At 54.5% G+C, this 22871-nt stretch overlaps 6 protein-coding genes across 6 annotated transcripts; 3 read left to right on the top strand and 3 right to left on the bottom strand.

The window, feature by feature from the left end:
- Nucleotides 1-1508: 1508 nt before the first annotated feature.
- Nucleotides 1509-2762, bottom strand: B0H18DRAFT_1086222 (WD40-repeat-containing domain protein; the record flags this gene model as incomplete). Its single annotated transcript, XM_048032012.1, has 4 exons — nt 1509-1536; nt 1572-2005; nt 2057-2083; nt 2109-2762. The coding sequence occupies 4 exons, from the start codon at nt 2760-2762 to the stop codon at nt 1509-1511; spliced, it is 1143 nt and encodes a 380-aa protein (XP_047890661.1).
- A 1966-nt stretch (nt 2763-4728) lies between these two features.
- On the top strand, nt 4729-6153 carry B0H18DRAFT_1106043 (uncharacterized protein; the record flags this gene model as incomplete). The annotated part of the gene is made up of 7 exons (XM_048032671.1): nt 4729-4962; nt 4995-5025; nt 5080-5119; nt 5181-5453; nt 5503-5617; nt 5679-5701; nt 5755-6153. 7 exons carry the CDS (start codon nt 4729-4731, stop codon nt 6014-6016), a joined length of 978 nt encoding a protein of 325 aa, XP_047890660.1. The 3' UTR covers nt 6017-6153.
- Nucleotides 6154-8736: 2583 nt separating this feature from the next.
- B0H18DRAFT_1086221 (kinase-like protein) lies at nt 8737-10076 on the top strand (the record flags this gene model as incomplete). Its single annotated transcript, XM_048032011.1, has 7 exons — nt 8737-9258; nt 9312-9390; nt 9460-9536; nt 9597-9613; nt 9673-9898; nt 9949-10027; nt 10048-10076. The coding sequence occupies 7 exons, from the start codon at nt 8737-8739 to the stop codon at nt 10074-10076; spliced, it is 1029 nt and encodes a 342-aa protein (XP_047890659.1).
- A 208-nt stretch (nt 10077-10284) lies between these two features.
- B0H18DRAFT_1086220 (uncharacterized protein) lies at nt 10285-17858 on the bottom strand (the record flags this gene model as incomplete). Its single annotated transcript, XM_048032010.1, is given in 41 exon segments — nt 10285-10409; nt 10459-10692; nt 10775-10918; nt 10966-11013; nt 11096-11207; nt 11293-11404; nt 11620-11689; nt 11750-11850; nt 11898-11992; nt 12013-12189; nt 12239-12323; nt 12380-12473; nt 12660-12690; nt 12745-12922; nt 12974-13116; nt 13171-13189; nt 13216-13237; nt 13276-13332; nt 13386-13440; nt 13512-13583; nt 13613-13706; nt 13758-13888; nt 13938-13987; nt 14011-14067; nt 14121-14431; nt 14489-14694; nt 14715-14791; nt 14838-15036; nt 15120-15221; nt 15292-15534; nt 15581-15769; nt 15832-16009; nt 16045-16235; nt 16289-16459; nt 16528-16645; nt 16701-16840; nt 17004-17123; nt 17144-17285; nt 17361-17435; nt 17490-17655; nt 17675-17858. The coding sequence occupies 41 exon segments, from the start codon at nt 17856-17858 to the stop codon at nt 10285-10287; spliced, it is 5118 nt and encodes a 1705-aa protein (XP_047890658.1).
- Nucleotides 17859-17986: 128 nt separating this feature from the next.
- On the top strand, nt 17987-21156 carry B0H18DRAFT_1086219 (Hsp70 protein-domain-containing protein; the record flags this gene model as incomplete). Its single annotated transcript, XM_048032009.1, has 14 exons — nt 17987-18044; nt 18213-18295; nt 18331-18384; nt 18432-18871; nt 18898-18950; nt 18991-18992; nt 19072-19134; nt 19180-19317; nt 19362-19444; nt 19498-19794; nt 19848-20029; nt 20091-20292; nt 20349-20600; nt 20661-21156. The coding sequence occupies 14 exons, from the start codon at nt 17987-17989 to the stop codon at nt 21154-21156; spliced, it is 2403 nt and encodes an 800-aa protein (XP_047890657.1).
- A 1203-nt stretch (nt 21157-22359) lies between these two features.
- On the bottom strand, nt 22360-22814 carry B0H18DRAFT_836204 (uncharacterized protein; the record flags this gene model as incomplete). Its single annotated transcript, XM_048039445.1, has 2 exons — nt 22360-22605; nt 22632-22814. Coding segments are annotated over 2 exons (429 nt in total), but the record flags the coding sequence as incomplete, so codon positions are not given.
- Nucleotides 22815-22871: the final 57 nt, after the last annotated feature.

Here is a 22871-nt window from a genome sequence, read left to right as displayed (position 1 = left end):
ACTTGCGTCGGTGGATGGTTGCGCGGAAGGGCTGCTGACACTGCGGCGCGCACGCTTGTCAGTGAACGACGTGGATCAGGACAGAATCACTCACGCATACGACGCGCTGGACGTCGGAGAGGTCGAGCCGGACGCCATAGATGTCGAGGCGGACACCGTAGATATTGAGGCAGACGCTGAAGACGACTGAGAAACACTGGAGGACGAGCCGCCTACGATGGTGACCCTCGGACTGCTGCTGCTAGTGGACCACGGATAGACGGTAACCGTAGTTGTGCAGACCACAGGCTGGCCAGAAGTGGATGACGGGGTGACCGAAGATTGAAAATAGACTGGATTTGAAGAGGTCGCTGCGGAAGTGGACTGAGAGAGACTGGCGGAGCCCCCTGCCGACTGGGGGTCGGCCATGTCTGCGGGCTACGCGAAGCTGGCGACAGGGTGGACGATGGCACTCTGTGAGCCCTAAGAGAATCGCTCTCCAGGAGCTAGCAGCTGCGGTAGGCGCAGAAATAAAGGCGGGGGCAGCGGTAATAAACGGAGGAGAGAAGGAAGGAGAAGGGTATCGGGCAGCCGCTGCGCATGGAGACTCCTGCTCACTGCTGGCGGTGCTGCATGATGAGAATGTCAGTCACAACTCGACTGCCCAGGACACCTGAGATCGGCTGCCACTCTGATCGCATCTCGCTGTGGCGGTTCCCATGCCGACTTCCTATCACTCATAGTCATACACTTTCCTCTTGTCCCCGCCCGCCGCACACAACCTTGACCACAGGCGACCAACGCGACCCACCTCCCTGACATATCGACTTTCGTCACGCACAGCTACGAGGTACATAAGTATGTACTTACAGCGAGGCAATGACGTTGATCGACGAACGTCCGAATTTGAATGCGAATTTGACTACTACTCCGCCATGTGCTCGCGCCCCATGCTCATGCGTCTCTTCTCTTCCTACATGTGAGTTGTGGTGGGAAGGCACGCTGCGGTACAAAAGCAGGTCTGCTACCTGGAAGCAAACAACCTGTTGTTCACTCCTGGTTTTTGTTCGTACGCCGGGCGAACAAACCCCCACTCCGGGTTCGAGGACGCTAGGTATCCGGAAGCCATCTCACTGACCGTAGGCAATGTTCGTTACGACTACCTCCATTGTTGTGGCGGGTACCCGCCTGGCGTACACGCAGCGAGTTATGTAGCACTATGACTACCGTCCATACTGGTACCCAGTCGACTTCAAGATACACTGCCTTGGTCGGCTCGGATGCAGAATTTCGTACGAGCACAACATCCATTCAGGAGCCTACAATTACACTACTTAGATGACTGCAATTACATACGATGCACCTACCTATCAATGCACACAACAAGTATACCTGCGTTACGGCTACAGTATTGTCGCTAATAATGCCAGTTCAAGCAAACCGCCGCCCCGTCCGATCAGTCCACATCCGCGTCCCACCAACTGTCCCAGTCCGTACGCACATTCCTCGTGCAAGCTCTTGCGTGCTCCTCACCGGATGGAACACGCGCTCATCATGCTCGATGAACGTTGAGTTCCCGCCGTTTCCCCCACACGTCCCAGACCTTTAATTTACTTTCCTCCGGAACGGCGAGTACGATCCTCTGCCCATTCGGGCTGAGGATGCTGCCCGCCACGTTCGCCTTCGCACCCACCATAGTCGCGACGCGGCGGAACGACGGGAAAGCGTGGACTAGGACAGAGTTGGCGATTCTTGAAGGAACATGCTCGTCAGGGCACGTATTGGGGTCGATGGGGGTCGACAGCGAGTGCCCAGGTACTGTCTTCCCGGGCCCATGGGTGCTGAGGAGTTCTTTGCAATGTGGGGAAAAGTGAAGAGAGGTGATCTGAGCATCGAGCTCGAGTCGATCGGGGTGATTCGACGATACGGAACCGTTCACGTTCCAGATCCGCACTGTCCCGGTGCCGTCGAGCGCGGAGTCGCCTGTCGCCAGTGTCTTCGGCTGCCATGGGCACCAGGCGAGAGCCTGAAGTAGCAACGTCAGCGACATCCACTTCGTGATTGACAGATTACATACCGTGATGACCCCAACGTGCTGGATTTTCTTCTCCTTGTATCATCTCGCCGACCTCCAAGGGCGCGATTCCCTGGCGAGGGTCCCAGATGTGTACTTGGCCGCTCTCGTCTCCGCTCGCCAAGAACTTCCCGTCGATGTTCCACGATAGGCTGCTAATTTTCGCCTGGTGGCGCATGGTCTTCTTGACCTGTTCCCTCATTTTCGTCGTGTCGGATACGCGCGTGTCGAACTGGCGTATAGAGCCGCGCTCACCGCCGACGGTCAGAATCGGGCCGTTCCACTGCATCGCGGTAGTAGACTTCGTGGTCCACTTCGAGACCATTTTCTTAGCTGCGAGATCCCACAGCTGGATGTGTCCGTTGGCGCTGCACACAGCGACGAGGTTCGGGTAGTCCTTTCCGCCACACTCCACGAGACGTAAATTCCCCTGGTCTTCGCGGAACTTGCACAGCTGTCCGATGGCCTCATTGGCCGAGAGGTTCTTGTAGTGCACGCGACTACCGCGCCCGAATAGGAGGAGGTTATTCACTGACCAACTGACAGGACACACGCGGGCCCCCCAGTCTTCTTCGGCGACGGAGAAGTCTACGACGATTTTGTCGCCCCGCATGTTAGTGATGGCGGATTCGGGGACGGGGGGAGGCGTGGGCGGCGCCTCCGAAACGGAGTGGCTACGTGATAGCCCGATGGCGCTCTCCATTGTCATCGTTGAGCAGACCGACGATGCTCGGGAGAATGAGCGCTCCGAGAACGAAGCACTAGAGCTGAGGCGTGGGCGGCGCGAACTCGGGGTGGAGGAGGTGAGAAGAAGTCGAACTCTTCTCGATCGACAGCGTGGAGATCCCTGTCCAACTATGAGTCGGTCAGCATGTATCTTCGAATACGATGAAAGGATCAACAGAGTATCGTGCAGTACCTAGGTCTTGCAGCGGGGCACCTGGCCTCACGCATATAGCCATGACCCGGTCCACAGGAAAGTAGCGTGCTCGGGTGGAGACATCGGAAAGTCGCTTAAAGCCGGCTGTCGATGAGCCCTAAGGGCGAACGCATGGTTTCAAGAACGTCTAGGATACGGCCACCTCCATCACTTCCATCACGAGAGGGATGAAATGACCAGACAGACAGTAGCCAAAGGACATATCTTCCAATCGCTGATATGCCTGCCATAGACATGGAGGCAGTCCCTGAGGTGCGGCTCGCGGCTGTGTCACGCAGGGACAGTAGACGCCCTCGCCCCCCTCCCGAAACAGCCGTGATATTGAGTAGAGGTGCCAAAGCGTCAAGACACTGGTAACGCGCTGCGAAAGAATGGAGAGATTTGAAAAGGTGGATGGGCGTCTTGCCGAGTCCGTAGCGCGTCGGACCACTGGAAGTGGCCAGAGAGTGGTCGTCTGACACGTAGGACACGGTGAAGAAAGGAGTACACTCAACCCCCTCGCAGATACGGTGTTTTGTACTCGCTTCGCGTTGGATTGGTTGCCCTAACGAGAATCATCGATGAAGACTTACTTCTTGAGTCGTCGCGCTCCTCCGCGGTCGGTGAAACAGTTGAGACAGACGGGGGTTCGCCCCCAGCCTGAAACGTTTTCTGTCTTCGGCCACATCGTCATCCAGAGAACTCAGAGTTCTTTTGCGCTGCTGAGAGCGCGTCACAATGCCTTCATCGAACGGATTTACATCCGCACTGCTGCTGCTGCAGCGCCACCACAGAGACGTGAGCCATCTCGGATTGAAACACTGTTGTAACTCTGGACTCACCTCTCTCCCGATGAACTTGGCAAAGGGAAGGACATGGTGGTGGTCAAGAGTAGAGTGAGATGAGAGTGTGATTGTGATAAATGAAAGGTAGGGCGCCCGAACCGACGTGAAATGTGAAGAGGGTGGTAAGGTCGGCCACACGGTTAAGTAACAGATCGTAACTAATTACTTATTTCGGGGGCGCGTTATTGACGGTTGTTGACGCGCCTGTGAATGTTGACACCACACGTGACCGTGGCTCGAAGCAAGTGTGGCTGCCTGACCCAAGGGCCTGGGCCCTGCATACAGCCAGTGAAGGCTCCGGATCGATATCATTAACGTACTCAAAGGTACTTTGGTACAGTGACGTGACTCTATAGACGGCTCAGCACGGTACATATAATGGAAGCATCTTACATAGCAACTTCTCATCGGTTCCAAAGCGCAAGGCAAATATCTGGGTTTTGGATGGCGGCGGACCCTCTTGGAAGTAAAGCGTGGAAACGACAGTACTCTCACGACACTTCAGCGACGTTTCGTTGCTTCATAAGTCACCCGGCATACACATGTCCAAGATCGTTTCCGAATCGCACTTCACATGCTGGTAGCTACTGGCCATGCATGTAGGTGGCCAACTTGTGATTGTCCAGATTCGTCAATATTGACCCAAGAGTCTAAAATTAGGCAGGTCAGAAATTGGTCAAATTGGTCACTGGTGTCGCAGTTACTATCTCTGTCGAGGAGCCGCATCTGGTCTGTTCCGCCTGTCGCGGCCGTGAGATCTCGAAGTTGGCAATGCAAGAGCCTACCCACCGCACTTGAGCTTGAGCGATACCTCCTTTCCATCCTTTATCTGCACTGCGCCAGCTTGAGCGACTGCGAGACGGGCCGAACTTCGTGCTGGTGTCCCCGAGGCGGAGTGCTCTGCAGTCAACATGGCCTCGAAGGCGAAAACCATGGCAAGACAGCGTTGTTCGAGTATGCTTTGCCTCCGAGGCTCATCTGGAACCACATTGACAAACGGTGCAACACCGGCGATCTCGAGGAAGAGACGCTCGCTAGGCGACCTCATGAAGCGACCTATTGCAGGGTCGAACGTCGCAGAGAGGAGTCGGGGAGAGGGCGATCCATCCATCTCATTTCCGTGGAACTTTCAGGTGGTCCTAATAGTAAGTAGCTGTGAAATGCATCGGCTGAACAGCCACATAGCACCAAGTTCATGTGGATGAGAGGTACGTCTCGCGAGTGTCTTCCAGACCGTGGTCTACATATATGGTCATTGGTAGTCTCAACGGCTTGCCGGCAAGCTGGGCTGCCCAACTTGCCGTGAGTGAAAGGGCGAAGTTAGTTCGCTTAGCCCCTCCACTCCGGGCCTGGCCTCTCCCAGTCACGAGAAGAAGTCTAGTCTGTCAGTCGGGACAAAGGCGCGGCCACTGCAAGACGTTGACCACAACGCCGATGCGCGAACGGGAATCTTCTGCTTCGGACCGAGGAAAGCCTTTGTGCATAACAAAGCTGTTGTAGTCGAGGTTTCTTCGCCGCAGGGGGATCCGGGTATCACTACGCCATGGGGCTTCAAGGTAGGAACTCTTCGCCCCTCTTTGATTAACAGCATGTTCACATCCTCCTCTGAGCAGCACAACATCCATGTGGACGAGAAGTATGGCTTCAAACCGCAATCATAGCTTCTTACCTGACCAGTATCTCAGCTTTAACGGTCTCCCGTCAGGATGGACAAGGCCAGACGAAGCACGGAGAATCAACACGCTGCTGGACATGGCTCCTGAGGCAGATGCAGCTATCAGCGTGCCGTGGAACTTCAAAGTACGTGGACGTGATACATCGACGGGTCTCAGTGCATGCTCACGCTGTGCTCTATTGCCAGCATTGCTTCCACGTATCCGCTGGGTACGACAGTCTGCGCCTCGGGATCCTGTGCTGTGCTGATGATGATGTGACAGTTTGAACGGGATCCCGACGGGACTACCACCGACATTTTTCGAACGTCTCGGCGAGCTGGGCTTCACTGAGGGCGAAATCGCTGCCATTCGTAAGTACAGTTCCATTTTCGCCGCGTCCGTGCTGGCGTGGCGCCTGCATGAAACAGTCGCTCAGTCACCCTTGCTGTGCAGGTGCGGCGTCCTAAGGACACTTTTCCCCACTGACGGACGGTTTGCGGACGGTCAGGTACCCTCGTTTTTGTCTTGGAATCGGACCTGGTAGTCCTTGTATTTCTATAACTTATTTGCCCGCGTATCTGTCAAGTGTTTACCGGTCTCTCATCCCGTATCTATGCCATGTATCCTATCCTGTCTTGCTGATCTCGATCTGCGAATGCATAGCCATATTGTTTCGTCTGATCAATTGGTCGTCACTGGAAGATGCGACCACGTGGGATGCGTTTCATAGGCGCGTATTAAGCGCGCTATAGACTTTCTAATGACTAAGTGGTTGTGTGGTCAATATATTTGTAACTCCGAAAGATCTACTACACGCTGCTTATTCTGGATTCAACTTCCGCACAGCAAATTGAAACGACCGGCCCCATGAAACCTATCCGGTAAACGACTTGCATGCGCTCGCTCACGCATCGACGTCGACGACGTCCACGATGGCCACAGCCTCAGCAGCCGCCAGCAGAACCAGTCTCGGTTCTCGACTTGAAGGTGTTCAAGTTTGCCTCGAGCTCGAAACCACCACCCTTGCCGCCTAAGGATCCGTACCACCTGTACAATCCTTCACTGCCCTCCTTAAATCATTCCTTATCCCCGGATTCGGCCTCATCGCAACCGCAGACGCCTCTTTCAGCGCAGTACGCGACTCTTATGCGAAGCCCATCGCCGTCGTCTTCGTCGTACACCCCCAGTCGCCCTACGGCGTCGCCGCGCCTCGTCTACCGTCCTTTCTCCAGAGACTGCAACTCCTGCGGGCTTCCGGCAGGGTTTGCGCAAGCTGTCTAGCTTTGGGAGGCGACCAAGACCCCCAAGACTCCCGACCGGAATCATGCAGACCTCCAGGCCCCGGAGCCTGTGGAGGACCCCTCCATTTCGTTGCCCTGGAACTTCCAGGTACGCAACACAGCGTCGTCTGCCAGTGCCACTGTCTGACGTTCCGTGTATTCGCAGCATAATGTACATGTGGACGAGCAGTGCGTATTTACACTTCGAGGTATCCTCTCTACTGAGTCTGTCGCAGCTGTAATGGGCTACCACCCACATGGTCCACACGACTCACGGAGATAGGTCTGAGCGACGAGGAAATTCGGCAATACAGCACGTCGAACAGAGGCTCGTTCAAGGCGCGCGCAGTCTATTTATTCGCTGGCCGTGAATCGGGATGCAATTCCTGTCAACGGGAATCCGCCATCGGTGTGGCGGGGGCTGTCGGGGGCGTCGAGTTCTCAGACATCCCTTTCTTCAGTTACTTCAGCGTCACGAACACCCCAGCGCATCGTTACACGCGCGATCTCGTCAACGTCCGACCTGCCTCTGGGCGACGCAGACCACCGTGCTCAGCAGCGGCGCGTTGGACCGCCGCCTGCACGTCCTCCCCCTGTGCCGATGCAGTCAGAGCCGACAATCACCTCCAGCTCGACTCCCAGCTTCCCATATACAAAGGACACGCGGCCACAGACGCCACCTCGGCGAGCCTATCATATCGCCAATAGTTCCTTGTCGTCAACATCGTCTCCTCCACCGGCGTATGCGTCTCCTCCAAAAGAGGCGCCAGTATACAAGGGCAAGGAAGGATTGTCAGCTTTCGAGCTACAAGCTGATTCTCCTTCAATCCCTGCAATAGCAGTATCCATGGCAGCGTCGTCATCTTCACCAGCGCTTGCCTCACCGCCGAGGCTATCTCTTCAGAAAGACAGTCTAGGAGACCTCTCAAGTTGGTCTGAGTCACTCTTTTCTATCATCCCGGCCACAGCCGTGACACCTACTCCCGCCCCTGCCCCTTTCCCGCCTCGACTACGACGCCTCCTAGAACCGTCTTTCCAAAGTCACCGCCGACCACTGCCACGAGCCCGTCTAACACTGCTGGTCGTGTTGCTACCCGGTCACCTGTCCCTACTCGACTCAGAGGCAAGTCGCATTCGCGATCTCCTTCCTCACAGCGAAACCTGCCTCCGCAAAAACCTTTACCCTACATGACCTTCCTGCGAGGGCAACTTTGTCACCGGAGTCGACGGAAGGCACGCCCATTCCTTCTGCAGGGTCAAGTCCCCTGTGGGCGGAGGTCATGGAGATGGTGCGTCCCACTGGTGAGGATGGACCTAGCTCCAGTGCGGGTGACTCCTCACAATCAAGACCTACCCCGCCTTTGACGTCCACAACCGCAAGCTCCTCACCCTATATGCGGACGCCGGAGCACGATATGTTGCAGAAGGATACGCTGCAGATTCCGCTCACACCGACTGGATTCTCTGACGAAGGGATGAGCGATAGCGGACACACGTATGAGAGTGAGGACGGCGCACTCCAAGTACGCTCACGCGATAAGGAGAACCGAGACTCCGACCTGTCGACAGTGACTGTAGTGCCCGCGACATCGTGAGCGCGTCCATTGTGCGGAGCGCACGAGGCAACTACGTCACTTCGCCTGTGAAGGGCAGTAGGGAGGGACAGTCGACGCCAGTCGCAACGACGCCTACGGACACCGCGGAAGATGAACCTAGTCGACGGTCGCCGTCCCCAGTCAGCTTGGTGTCTTCAAGTGAGTCAAGCGCATCCACGACTGCGTTCGGTTCAGGGTCCGCCTCTGGATCGGCTTATGCGAAGAGCAGTCCTGCTCCTTCGCCGAGGGTGGCAACATTTGCATCTGCGGATCAGGGTTTGGAGAAGCCTGATGGGCGGAAGAGCAAGCTACCTTCATTGGACCTTGGGCTTGATACCGACATCGACCTGAAAGCCCTCCGTCGGCCCACTATCCTCATTGACGATATCATGGCCACCGGCGCATTATCGGAGGCCACGTTCGCACAGTCACTAGCCCATCCTTCACCAGCCACGCCGGCACCACGCTATCCAGGCTGGGTAACGGAAGTAGTTGCTCCGCTCTCCGGCTTCATTGACGAAGCCTTAGACCCACGAACACTGTTCGGCGATCTACGAGAGATTGGAGAAGGCGAGAGCGGAAGCGTGTATGCCGCACGGCTTCTGACACCTTCTGGGAGCCAAAGAAGCGACGACGCGCACTCATCGGACGTAGAGTTTGTCGCCATCAAGAATGTACCGCTGGTTCCGAATGGCTCGCCCAAGTTGGTCGATCTTCAGCGGGAACTCAGCCTCATGCGCCGAGTGCGTCATCAGAACGTGTTGAGCATGGAAGGAGTGTTTGTGGACATCGTCGAGGACGCGCTCTGGATCAGAATGGAGCTTATGGAGCGCAGCTTGGCGGACGTACTCTTGCTTGTTGACGAGGGTATCGTGATAGAGGAAAAGCCGATTGCTTTGCTCGTGAGCGATGTGAGTACCTTCACGGCTTGACTACGATGGAATACTCACTCATCATGGCTCAGGTGCTGCATGGATTAAGTTATTTGCAGAGGCTCGGTATAGCCCATCGTGATTTGAGGTCCGACAACCTCCTAGTCAACAGTGCGGGGTTGCAAAGATCGGTTAGTGGTTGAGTTTGCCTGTCTTCGCAGTGTGCTTACGAGTATTTAGCTGATTTTTCAAGCGCTGTGCGAGTCTCGAAGGAGGAGCCGTCACGATCTGACAATGTCGGTGTGATCTATTGGCAGGTACGTGTCGCGGAGAGTGATACAATGGTTACAGGCTGACAATGGAGCGACCATCATCAGGCACCTGAGGTCAGAACGTAAGTGTCACGGTTCACCATTGGATTGCAGCATATTGATATGACTTTCCATATACCAGTCCTCCGTACAACGCGCTGAAGGTCGATGTCTGGTCGTTGGGTGCGACCGTCTGGGAGATGGCACAGGCAGAGCCTCCATTCTCCGATATCGACGACCCGCGGCTGATTCCTCATCGATGGCCCTCGCTTCACCAAGCCGAAATATATTCACGATCTTTCCACGATTTCTTGCATCTCTGCTCACAACCTAGTTCATTACGACCAGACCCGAACGAGTTGTTGAAGGTACGTGTTGAAGCACCTGATAACTGCACTTTGCTCAGACCACGTCCCAGACTCCATTTATCCGCAATGCCAGTGGCAGGCCAACGATCCTCAAGATATTGTCTGAATGCAGAGCGATGAGGACCGTGCGTCGCGGAGACATAGCTCAGGCTCAAATGGGACAGTATCGGTGTCATAATCTATATTCTATTATACCCTCGTGCATTCGCTGTCATCATTCATCGGACACGTAGTGTTATCCTATACAGTGCATCTACATTTCTCACCATGCTTTGCATCGCACTTTTCTATCTGCAATGTCACGCTGACACTGTGTGTCCTTACAATGAGAGTAGAATGCAGTTGGAATTTGACTGGCAGCATGACACAAGAGTACAGTATGACATCTATACATCAACTTTGCCGGCCACAGCTTCCACAGCATCCTTCAGATTGTGTGCTTCGCGAACAACGCTATCATTATCATCCTCCGCGCACTCGGTGATGAATGTGGTAGTCTCAGCGACAAGGCCTGAACAAGTGTGAGACACTGTCGATTTATCCGCTGAAGCTTCACGTACCTAACAATTTTCCGCCGTGCGCCTTCCAGAGTCCAGTGCTGCAGGACAGGCTGAACAGTCGCAATGATGCCTCCTCCGATCGGGTGTGCATCAGTATGTCGATGTTCATTGCCTTCAGTAAAGCATCGTCGTTCACTACTTCCATAGCGGCGACCAGGCAGTCGAGGAGCGCTGTTCGGCCCTCGGGCGCGCGCAGTTGGACGCAGACTGGGATTTGCTTGACGAGAGCAGCAACTAATGACGTGTCTTTCTTCACGCCAGAATGCTCCGGGAGTAAGTCAGCGTGAGGGTCATCTCAATATGCGCCGGTACTAACCTCCTTCGTCGAACGCCAGTGTCTTGGATATCACTATGAGAGTGGCGGTCCATGAGTCTGGGTGACGCGTAACACTGGTGGAGTGATCGCTAAGGAGCTTGAGGAATGGACTCCAGATGAACGACATATAGGCACCATCAAGGTCTATAAACATCCTGGCATGAGAATGACCTTAAATTATAGCTGGGAACTGACCTTGAAATAGTCCAGTAGAGCGGCATAGATATGACAGAAAGTAACTCCTCGACATGGTCGGCTAGTAAGGCAAGCGAATACCAACGTAAGCACCTTCCAGCCAGACGAAGTGATCGTGAGACTTACATCCTTGAACAGTGAATGCCCAGTCCGAGAGCTTGCGGAAAAGAGGTCGGAATGCCGTCTCGTTGAGCTTGACAACTAGCTCAAGGAATGATGTCACTACTGCGGATTCGATCTACGTCGTCCTCAGTGAGAAACGTGGATGAAGATGTCCCACTTTTAACCACACACCTCTGGACGGTTCTCTTCTGTGATGAGACCAAATGCTGTTGGAATGTGTTGAACAACGTCCGTAGGTACTCGAGGACTATGGGGCGCTCTGCTGCCCGAAGGCTTCGTTTCAAAAGGATAAAGAAACCAGCGTATTTGCCCCTGACGAACTACAAGACCCAATGAGCAGATGACTCCGAGTGATGATTCGGCTACTCACGTCAGACCACTCAATTCCGATGTCGACGCCCAGACTTCGAGAGGGCTGGTAACAACATCTTCGACGGCAAACGCTTCGCCATGGTCTTCGTGATAGGAGTTAAGTAGCTCGACTCCGCATGCGATGCATCCTCGCATGTCCGTAAGTAGGTCCCGACAACTTGTAGAACTCGGTTTCGCCCCAAAATGTAGGGACCGCAGTCAGCAGACTCTGAAGAACGTCTAAAGCTCCCAATGTAGAGTCATGTTCATCAGCTACCTCGTGATCAGCATACCAAAATAGATCACCAGTAGTATACATACTTGATGCGGCGTCGGGATGAAGGACTTGAGTACACTCCTGAACGATTCGCTTGAGATGGGGTATTATGCGTGGACCTAAATGGGAACTACGACCGAGTCAGCGTCGCTTGGGTAAGAGCATGTCGCAACTTACCACATCGGTAGGAGCACCGCAAATGCCGCAGACGTAGTTGCTTTTGCGCGTACACGGGCAAGTACAAGCGGTATGAGAGTAGCCAACAAGTTGAGCTCGCCAGATTGCGCAGTACTAGGATGCCTCCCAAGGATTGTAAAGCCGCGACTACAAGGGATTCCCCCGACCTTCCGGATAGGATATCACGGATAGCCTCGATGACGTCCTGCATTATCTGTGTCAAGCCTCGACGTGTTTGATCTGCTATGTCTCTGACTCGGTCTTTCAGGAGATCCAGAACACCCAGTTGTATCTGGTGCGTTAAAGTTAGCCTTCGCTCTTTCGATACCTGTGAAACTCGCCTGAGAATCCGGTGACTGTAATATCTTCACCACACCACCCAGGAAGTCGGTTGCTGCCATGATCTTCAGTGTTCCCGCCATAGTCCTACGCGCAGCACGTGCGATGTCTTCCCATCGACGTGTGCGTCGGCCAAGACCGACACCTTCAACAACATGGAGAGAAGTTCTGACGGTGTCTGGCCTTCTGAGCTCTGCAGCTTGCCTGATGTCGTTGCTGATGTTGTTGCCAATAGGTCTTCAAGGGCGTGGGAGCAGTAAATCAGAAGAGCGAGGGCACGTTGTATAGATGCGGTACGATATTGTCGTCGTCATCTCTAGAGAAACCTCAGTATATTGAACTGAGAGTCAACGCAGAATCCTCACGTAGTAAATGCAAGGAAGCACAATTCCGAGCTGTCAGTGACCCCTCTTTTGACGAGACGTTCAGCTTCGCGAGCGACTTCGACTAGCAGCTAAAGGAGGATCTGAACGTTAGCAGAGTCAACACTTGAAGATGCTGGACTGACCTCCATCTTCCTCGTTATACTATAATTCTGGAACGTGGCGATGGGCAGAGAAAGCGAAGTACGGGCATCACGGATGTCCTGCCGAACAACGCGTTTGGAGACCTTATCGACTAGTAGCATGCAGACAGGAGCCAAGAATTCGTCTGGACCGAGGATATCGACGAGATGAGAATAGAATCTAGTGATCGGTCAGTCGCTCGCAAAAATCCACTATGATAGAGATACGCACTTCGCCCGACGGTGGCGAGGGATGTGGTTCGATGCATCAGTGAATATAAGCAAGAAGTCGCGGGAAGCCGTGTACAGATCCAAACGAAGGTCGTTGCTGCTTCGCAGTGACGCGACCATTACCGGAACAATACTGTCTATGGTCTGTGGGTGAGACTATCAGCAAGGTCAGTCATCGCACATCCTAAGAGCACTCACCTTCTGCACAACGCGGAAGCTGTACGTATCGTCGCGATGGAACACGTTCGACCCATGAATGTGAAGACTGGCATGACGTTGTGTAGAATGGCATCGGGCGGAGACGCGCCATAGCAGCGATCAAGAGGAGAGCTTGGTGGAACGTCTGTGGATTATCGGCAGCTGACAACGTAGCATGAGCTTTCCGCGAGACATTGGCTGAATGATGTAATTACCTCTGATCAACTCAATGAGGATGTCGACACGTATACTACCGGCTTGCACATTGCCCTACCACATCGTCAGTCCCTGCTCAACGCCATGAAACTACCAGGATCTTACCGGCATATTGGTCACTGAACTCTCCAGGCAGTCATGAGAAGTTGTTCGAGATACGTTTTATCAGCGGGAACGGCCGAGGAATCGTGACAACTCTGGTCAGGGTCTCCAACAGATTAGTGACGAGGTCTGAGGAGCCCGGCAGGCTCTTTGAGCCGAGAACCTCCGCCATTAGTGTCAATGACTGTCCTTTGTTGTCAGTAGCACGGGCAGCTGGTCTACGAGGATAATGAGTTTTATATACGAGGGTGGTCTGAGGTCATGCTTACGGGTCCATTCTGGCTCTCTTCTGTGCACGTTCGGCAGCGTCAACCACAGCGGGCTGGAGGAGGACAAGTAGGCGCGTGATAATCGGAACATCGTCTAAGATGCTAGCCAAGAGCAACTTGCAATCGGACACCTGCTACGAAAGTGAATCAATGCTTTCCATTGCACGACGGCACCCTTACCGCACTACCGGACTGTCCGGCTATATCTAGCAGAAGCTGACAAAGTTGTTCTCGCCGATTACGGACAGCCGACTTCGAACCAGTTGCTGGACATTGCGGATGATGGCTACCCTTGCAGCCTTCAGATTGCCTGCAAAGGAGCGTCAGCGGGTTACAAGAGCACGCGGGAGAAGAAGGCCTTACGGTTGAGGAGACAAGTGCGTAGACACTTTTCAAAGATGGACCACGTCGACTTGCTGGTGTCGTTGAGTTCAGTGACTGCCGAAGAGTCGAAGGAGGATGTCGTGAGTATGAGGAACTCCTCGGTATCGTTGTCTATGCCTTCCGTTGCGATTGACACTGCTTCCGATAGGTGTTCGAGCGTAGGCTTCAGCGCCTGGCACTTGCTATCACTGGCGGTTGTCTCGAGACTTTGCAGAAGCGACAGCTTCGCGTTCGACATCGGACAGGCATTAACATGCGACAGCAGGTAGAACACAATGCGATGTTTGTAACTAAGGGTGCAAGAGATGTCAGCTGCCTCGTGAGCCATATCTACTCCGGGCACGCACCTCGCGACTTTCTTCCCCTCACCCTTGACGACGCTGAGGTGCTCCTGGTGGAACTCTCGGAGATATGCAGGGTCATGCCTCATATGCTCGCCAACTGATCCCAGCGCAGCGACATACTTGCCGAAGTCTGTCCACTCCGCATATTGAAGGAGATTAGACGTGGGTCCGTAGATAGCGTCATAGGCGTATATCGCAGAAGGCTCATTCTCCACAAGCCTCACCAGACTCGTATGCATGTCACAGCGGCTTCGCGGACACGGCGTTCGGGGCTTTGCAAAGCCACGAGCACGGCAGGGAGAACGTCTGAAAGTCCAACCAGTGCTGGGTAGCGTAATGCGCTTCAAGGAACGCGGCGGCATGGTGAAGCGCGGCGGTGCGTAAGTGGTCGACATCGCTCCCCTTCGCCGATTGAGAGGGCTTAGCCAGATTCCAGCGAGGAAACCGAGTGACTCATCTCCGAGGTTGACGAAGAGCACTCGGAGAAGGTGCAGAGACAATACAGGCAGGGAGGCGGAGGAATTGCTGAGAATGTAGACAGCGCGGAGGAGCTGGACGTATCGAACCCCACGCGTGTCGTTGCCGTGCAGGTCAGCGGGCGGTCCGGCCATATAGTGAGCCAGTCCAGGTGTACACCAACGGGACGAGGTATCATCGGCATCATGGCCAAGACGGACACCTGAAGGCGTTGCAGAGTGGTTGGCTGCTGGGCTTTAGGACGACCGCCGTCGCCACACTCAGGTCATGCAGGAACTGTCGTTGAGACGATGTAAGCAACCAACTGAAACCGCGGTCCGTGTACTTACCGCTGTCAAGTCGTTCACTCCCCGCATAAACTCGCCCATTCCCTCCAAGGTCTCCAAGCCAGTTGCTCGGAGGATGGCATGTGCTGCATCGATCTGATGCTCCCCAGAGAGACGCGAAAGCAACGCTCGAGCTGTAAGGTAAGCGAGGGCACGTGCGTGAGCATTCGCGTCTTGTAGCTTTCCCAGCAGGAGTCCCAACAGATGCGAGTAGTTGTTCGACGCCAGTATGTTGTCTGTAACGCTCTTGCGTCAGGCCAGTTCAATGAAGTATTCCGGATGAAGCACATACCGGCCATCTTTGCAGTGACGGCAAGGTTCGCTTTCGCCAACTTCTCCGTGCCCTTGTAGCCTTCGTCTTCATTGATCTCCTCGCCAGCCTTGCCGCCGCCCTGTTGTGCTCCCACCTCAGCGCATCGACACATCCGCCTAGAAGCTCGTAACGGGCGAGGCCGTTCTCGCCTTCTGCACCCTCTATCACCTCCCATGCCATGTTGCCGTCTTCTGGCGCGACTTGGAGGTCAACAGGCACGGGAAGAAGACATCGTACACTGCGCGTTCTGCCAGCATGATTTGCGGTACAAGCGGGATAGAAGTGGGTGGCAACGAAGCGAGGTGCAGGCGCATGAGGGAGCGCGAGTGGTTAGCCCTAGGGGCGTGCAGAGCGGAGGAGAGCGAGGAGATATAGGAGAGGGATCTTCCAGCAGGGCGGGAAGGAGCACTGCATGCCTAGAATAGAGGGCTTCGATGACGGACGGAGCGGTGTCGAGGACGCGGCTACGCAAGACATCCTTGGCAGCATCCCTGTCGGCGGATGCAGTCGACTCGCTTGCGAGCTTGTCGCAAAGCTCTCTCACTGCAACAGCACGCACGTTGGCGTCTGCACTCAGAGATGCAATGACCATGTCTGCATCTGCCTTTCCGGCTTTCGCATGGCCAGGAGTGATCTGGGCATACTGCGGTCAGGACTGCCGAGACGATTCTCGAAGGACAATCTTACCATCGCCAGAGACAGAACAATCTGCTCAACAGCCTCTCGCTTGTCCTCTTCCTTCATGGCCTCCTCGCATACGCTTTCGACGATGCGTGGGTGATGCAGCTGGAAGATAGAGAGCGCCCTTCGGGCGTTGACGACACCATTCATAGAGGGATCTTCCACAGAAACGAGATTCTGGAGTAGCGTTGATGCCGTTTGTAGAGCGAGGGTTCAGGGAGCGAGGGATAGGAGAGAAGGGATACAAGGGCATCGTAGCACCGCTCCTTCTCTAGCTTTGAGATGAGAGCTGCAATCCAAGGGCAAATCAGCTTTTCCGAGCCGACATACGTCAGGGATTCTCTGAGCTCTGTGTCGATGTCCCTGAGTGAACAGGTGAATTTTCGGCACTGCTTTTGTGAAAGAGACGAGCACCCACGCTTTCTTCAACATCGCAGTCACTAGAGCACGTGGCAGTTTTTCCAACTCATCTTGCGGACCGCATAGACAGGCTAATGTGCGCACGAGCTGTTTAGCTGATATTCTTTCCGCACATGATGCGATGGCATTGAGGATGGTCTTCAACGCTTTTGAGTGAGATTGCACTTCTGAGATAGTGCGGCAAGGACAAGGAGGCTCGACAGCTGTGATGAACCTGAGACTTTGAAGCAGGCAGTACAGGCCTCGTGACGACTTACTGCAGACTCCTGCAACAGGTATACATTCGCCTTTAGTGCCTCACTTGGCTCGACTTGCAATATGTCAAAGACGCCGCCAACAAGAATGCAGTGGTCCCTTCATTTAGATCTTGGCTCCTTGCGATGAAGTCAAGCAGTACACCAGTGTGGAAGATCATCAAAGCCTTGTGCGCCCCTGCCCCACCGTTTCTGAGTTTGCTGGGGAGTAGATTGCGATGAATCGCGCCAAGTCGGGGTTCTTGAGCATCTCAGCGACGAGTCCGGAACGAGGAAGAGGCTTTGCTGTGGACTTATAAGCCTGCAAGAAGCGGAATGTAGACGTATCGCTAGGATGGGCATTAATGACAGGCTCGAAGAGGGGAGACCGGGTGGAGTACGTACTCGATGTGTAGAATAGACACATTTTCTCGAAGTGAGGAGACTCATGGTACGGCAAAAATAGAGCGAGAATATCGTCAACGTTGAACTCGTTAATCCTACACAGACCAGCATGTCAGTGCACAGGAGGAGGACACATCGAGGTTATGTACCTGAATCTCCGCACAAGCCATTCTACGACCCTTCCAGTAGGAGCCTCCAAGAGATATTGCCCAAGGAGCGGCAGAAATGAGGTAATTTGCTTGTTCAGTTCTGCATTCGCATCCGCAGGTAGTAGCGTCCTGTCCGTGCCTTTGGCAGTGTCCGAAACAAGCCTTGCTCGAAGTGCTTGAAGGACGGGTCCAGCGCTTCAACTGTGCAAATCCATTGGTCCCAAGAGCGAAGATGGCATCAAGGTCGTGCTGTTGCGCCTCTTTCGCAGAGAAGAGGTAAGACTCGGTCGGCCTCCGACGAGATGTGTTGAGGAGGGCAGCATTCAGAGATGCGCCCTGTGCTAGCTGTGCCGCAAGACTAGACGCCATTTGTATGTAGCAGGCGACAGAGGGCGACGGCGTACTTAGCAAGCGGAGAGGTCGCTCGGGGTGGCTGAGACGGACTGCAGAATTGACGCGGAGGGAAAAATCATAATGTGCGATGAATCTGATCCGAGATGCCAGATCACAGCATCGGCGATCAAATCGCGCACCCCCACGTGATCTCCACGCACAGTGTTTCAGGCGACGTGTCCATTGCTCGCAGCCACCGCGCTTCACTCAGCCTTTGCAACCTCCCAACTCGCCGCCAGCTCCCGGCTTAATGTCCTGCACTCTACCATGATGTTATCATTATATAGGCTCTGTCTTTTTGTGACCCTTTTGCTCTCGACACTCTCGGAGAATGTGCTGCATCCGTTCTGGCGATCGACTATGGCGCAGACTGGATCAAAGCCTCGCTGATGAAGCCCGGAGTCCCTTTCGATGTTCTGCTTAACAAAGACTCGAACGGAAAATGCAGTCTACTGTAGGCTGGAAACAAACGACAGCTGTTGGGTCCGACGCCGCTGCAATTGTAAGTTGTGCAAGCTTGTCACGCGTACTGAGCTGACATTGCTTCAGGCAGGACGGTATCCCCAAGATTCATTCCCCTTGCTCAAATTCCTTCAGGCAGCGCCGTACGACTCTTCTGCGGCTCCTTCTACAAGTCATTCCACCGCAGACTTGGTCGAGACGGATCGGGGCACAGTTGCTCTCCGTCGCTCGGACGGCACCGAGTGGTCCGTCGAGGAGCTTATTGGCATGCAGCTGTCGTACGTGAAACAACTGGCAGAGGACTTCTCTGGAGAGAAGGTCTACGACGTGGTGGTCACTGTTCCCCCGTACTACACCATGTTCGAGCGGGATGCAGTAGCAGACGCGATCGAGATTGCTGGCATGCGTACCCTCGCACTTGTCAACGACGGTACTGCTGTAGCAGTCAACTACGCCATGACACGGACGTTCTCCCAGCCAGAGTATCATGTCGTCTACGATGCGGGTGCTTCGTCCATTCGCGCACTGTAGTCGGTTTCTCGAACGTTGCCAGCGATCCGAAGGCGAAGAGCCTTACCAGGACAGCATCCAGATTACGGTCGAGGTGTTGGATTTGACCGCACGGTGGCGGAACCGAGTTGGACAGACGTCTGCGGGAGATTATGATCAGCGACTTCAACCACAAGTACAAGAAGGATATCCGGCAGGATAAACGCGGGATGGCAAGCTCTGGAAGGAGGCTGGTCGCGTGAAGGCGGTCTTGAGCGCGAATACAGATGCGACGGCGTCGGTAAGGATTTCGTCGCTCATTGTCTCTGTGTTCATAGTAGCACAGGTGGAGAGTTTGGCTTGGGACATCGACTACCGCTCCAAGATCACCCGCGCAGACTTCGAGATTGCATGCAGAGACCTTAAGGGCGAGTTCTCTCGTCCCATCTTTGACGCGCTAGCTAGTGCCGGTATGCACTGGTATGTAACATCGCTCAAGTGAGGATCCTACGCTCACACCCTCTCTAGGACGACATCTCCTCTGTGATTCTCACCGGTGGTGCCTCGAGGACTCCCATGATTCAGTCAGCCGTGAAAGCCGCGGTCGGAGAGTGGGTGCTCACAAACCATCTCATCTTTGTTAACGATACTGACGCGCTCCTAGGAACAAGATTGCTCTGAACGTCAACGCCGACGAAGCCGCCGTTCTCGGTGCCGCTCTCCACGGCGCGTCGCTGAGCAAGCAGTTCAAGACAAAGGACATCCGCGTGACGGACATGAACCCGTACGACATCCAGACGTCGTACACCGCAGAGAACAAGAAGGTGCCGAACGGGAAGCCGCGCACAATCAACACACTGGTCTTCCCCGCAGGCACCAAGACGGGTACGAAGAAGACCTTGACGCTCAAGCGCGCGGATGACTTCCCATTGAAGCTGGCGTATAAGGGTGCTCCCGCCCCGTGAGTTTCCTTCCACTATCGCTGAAGAGTGGCTGGTGATAGTTTTGAGGCAGAGGCTTCCCGACGGACCTACTCGTAGCAAAGATCGGCGGAGTGGCGGAGGCAATCAAGAACCTGACGGAGTTGGGTGCTACGGACCCGGTTGTAAAGGCTACGCTGAGGTTCTCCGACTCGGGCTTTGCGAGCGTCACCGATGCAATAGCCTACGGCGAAATAAAGGATGGCTCGCTAACCGGTGCGTTACGGATTGCTTGCGCCAAGTTGGTCGTCTCACGTCCGCCTCAGGCAAACTCAAGGGTCTTTCTCAGGCAAATCGGAAGAGGTGGTCGACGGCGATGCGGCAGAAGGCGATCAAGCGGCCTTCGCTGCGCCATTGCCTTCGACGTCCGCAGCCGTATCGGAGCAGAAGACGGAGGATACAATCGCGCTTGATGTGCAAGTGGACTTCCCGTCGCTCCAACCGCTTTCCGTGGCGGCAAAGCGACAGTCTCGTGCACGGTATGTGGTCAAACAGCCTGTCGATTCGCGTGGAACTCACCTCGATGCTCTCATAGGCTTACGGTCATTGACAACGAAGAGGCAGGAAAGCGGCACAGGGAGGAAGCCCGGAACAGCCTAGAGGCTTATATCTACAAACTACGTGACCTCCTTGACGAAAACAACCCAGACACACCGTTCGTCAAGTGCTCTCAAGAAGCTGAGCGCAAGAGGATTGCCGAAAACCTGAAGGAGACGGCTGTTTGGATTTCCGACCATGGTGATGATGCTGATACGAAGGAACTCGTCGCGAAGCGCAGTGCATTAGAGTGAGCCTCCCCTCTTTGTCGTCAGCCCACAGGGCCCTCATTACGTTGGCGATGACTCAGGAGCTTGGAACGGCCCATCTTCGTCCGCTACGAAGAGATCAAGGAGTTTCCTCACGCGCTGAACATGAGTCAGTTGATGAATTGGCAAACACGACTGTTCCTAGGGGAGGCCAAGCAGGCACTGATTACCGCCGAGGAAGGTGGGACACCGGCGAAGTATACGGTGAGCGAGATCGAGGGTCTGCAGAAGGCTCTCGAAGACCACGAACGATGGCTCAACGAGTGGGTGGAGAAGCAAAAGAAGGTGGCGATGAATGAGGATCCCGTCATTCTGACGAGCGAGATGAGGGCACGGGCGAAGACTCTGGACAACGTGCTGCAGAAGCTGAGGAACAAGAAGATGCCTAAGGTGCCGAAGAAAACAAATACCACGAGCGCAAGCGCGGACGCCACAGGGACTCAGCAGACGGAGTCGACGGGGGCGGGTGGATCGTCGCGTAGCTCTTCGTCCGCTTCAGCGTCGCATCCTTCCAGCGAGAAGCACGATGAGCTGTGAAGAGTCAGTTTGCAGGACCCTTACATGTATACGTAATTATTTTGGTGCGCCGTAGAATTCCATTCGCTTCATATGGACGTCTTGACTGCCAGAATGCCTCAAATGAGAATTTTCAATCGGTCTGACGAGCAAAGAAACATCACGAAGTCCTGCATTCTCTCCGGCGGTCTATGAACGACCTGTAAGTGCGTTACACTGCCATCAAACCGTGAGTTACTTGAATATCATAACGAACCAAGTACTGAGTACTATCATTACAGGACAAGTACGAGCACCCGTTGTCGACTGGAAGAAAATGCTCTCGTTCACTAGTGCCCTGGTACTTGAGATTGAATGCCCGTCACGCGTCACTGCTCGCCCTCCACCGCTATTCAACCGTTGGCTTGGCAGAATAGGAACCGTCCGCTTCAGCTGTACCCTTGTCTACTATTACGAGCCGGGGGAATATGTCTAGTATCCCGCGGGCATGCCATGGCTGCAGGATCAAGCGGACCCGATCACATAACTCCACGGCTATACCAGTGTCTTGCAGACCGAGGACGACGTTGTTTGGCATTGTTAAAATGACTCCGACCTCGGTCAGCGAATCGAACGTCGACGCTCCAGCAAGTTCGTGGATTGGTGCCAAATCCGTGTCATCGAAGTCATCATCCAACCACGTCGAGTGGGTGAACTTGTCTGTCTCTGATGTAAACCGCAAGTGGAGGTCGATGACCCTCATATGACTGCTTGAAATCTGGCAAAGTATGCCATAGAGTATCTCGACGATTCTTCTGCATGTATTCTTCAGCGCGACGACCATGGTCAAGCATACTTGTACCAAGTTGGGGTGATGGCTGAGCGGAGGTACGGCTGTATCATGATTATAAGCATCGGATTGAAGCGAGCTGCCTGACACTGCCGGGTGGCCACACGTACCTTCTCCGAAATTCTGTAAGTAGAGCCACTTCAACGCTGAGCCGAGCGTCCGCAAGAGTACTAGTACTTCAGCGTTAGGAAGTCTGCTGCCTGTACGTCGGATATCGATAACATGAAATAGTCGACAGCAGTGCACATAGGCGTGGACGAGAGCCAAGGAACGAGCAAAGACAAAAACGATGGAGCTAACCCATCGATTGAAAGGCGGCGGAGTCGTGGGGTACCTGACCGAGCGAGCATATCTGTACTGGGCGGAATGCTAGGACTTGCATTAACGAGCCTGCCTCCAGCGAGATGCAGGTCGCGAAGTCTGGGCAACGAGCAAATAATGCGGCGAAAGTCGGCGAAAGACTTAAGCTCGAAGTTGTCCAGCCACAAGTGTTGCACCGCCGTGAATTGCGACATGAAGGTGACGAAGCTGTCGTGGTACGGCGGATGCAAACAATTCCGTAATGAAAGGCATTGTAGATGCGGCATAGAGCGGCCGAGCACAAGGGGACTGCATGGACAAATGCTCGCCGTGTACGCGGACTCGGAGACGGGGCTTCATCGTCGACGTGGATCTCCAGCATGCGGGTGGAGGACAAGTAACGACTTGATCGCGGACTCTGGATAGCAAACCGTGCGAGGGAGTCGTAGGCTTCGGCATCCGCGAGAAAAACGCGGAAGTAGAGCAAGGCCTGGCTGCGATGATGCCACGCACGACACACCAGTGCACAATTGTAGAGGTCCCGTCGGTCGGGTTGAATCCACTCTACGACACGATCGGTGAGCTCCAGTGGGATACAATCGGCGAT

Source organism: Fomitopsis serialis (genome assembly GCF_022376445.1).
Source record: "Fomitopsis serialis strain Sig1Antser10 chromosome Unknown B0H18scaffold_62, whole genome shotgun sequence".
Taxonomy (NCBI): domain Eukaryota; kingdom Fungi; phylum Basidiomycota; class Agaricomycetes; order Polyporales; family Fomitopsidaceae; genus Fomitopsis; species Fomitopsis serialis.
The sequence above is the reverse complement of the archived record's forward strand: the minus strand, read 5'-3'. Positions and strand labels throughout refer to the sequence as shown.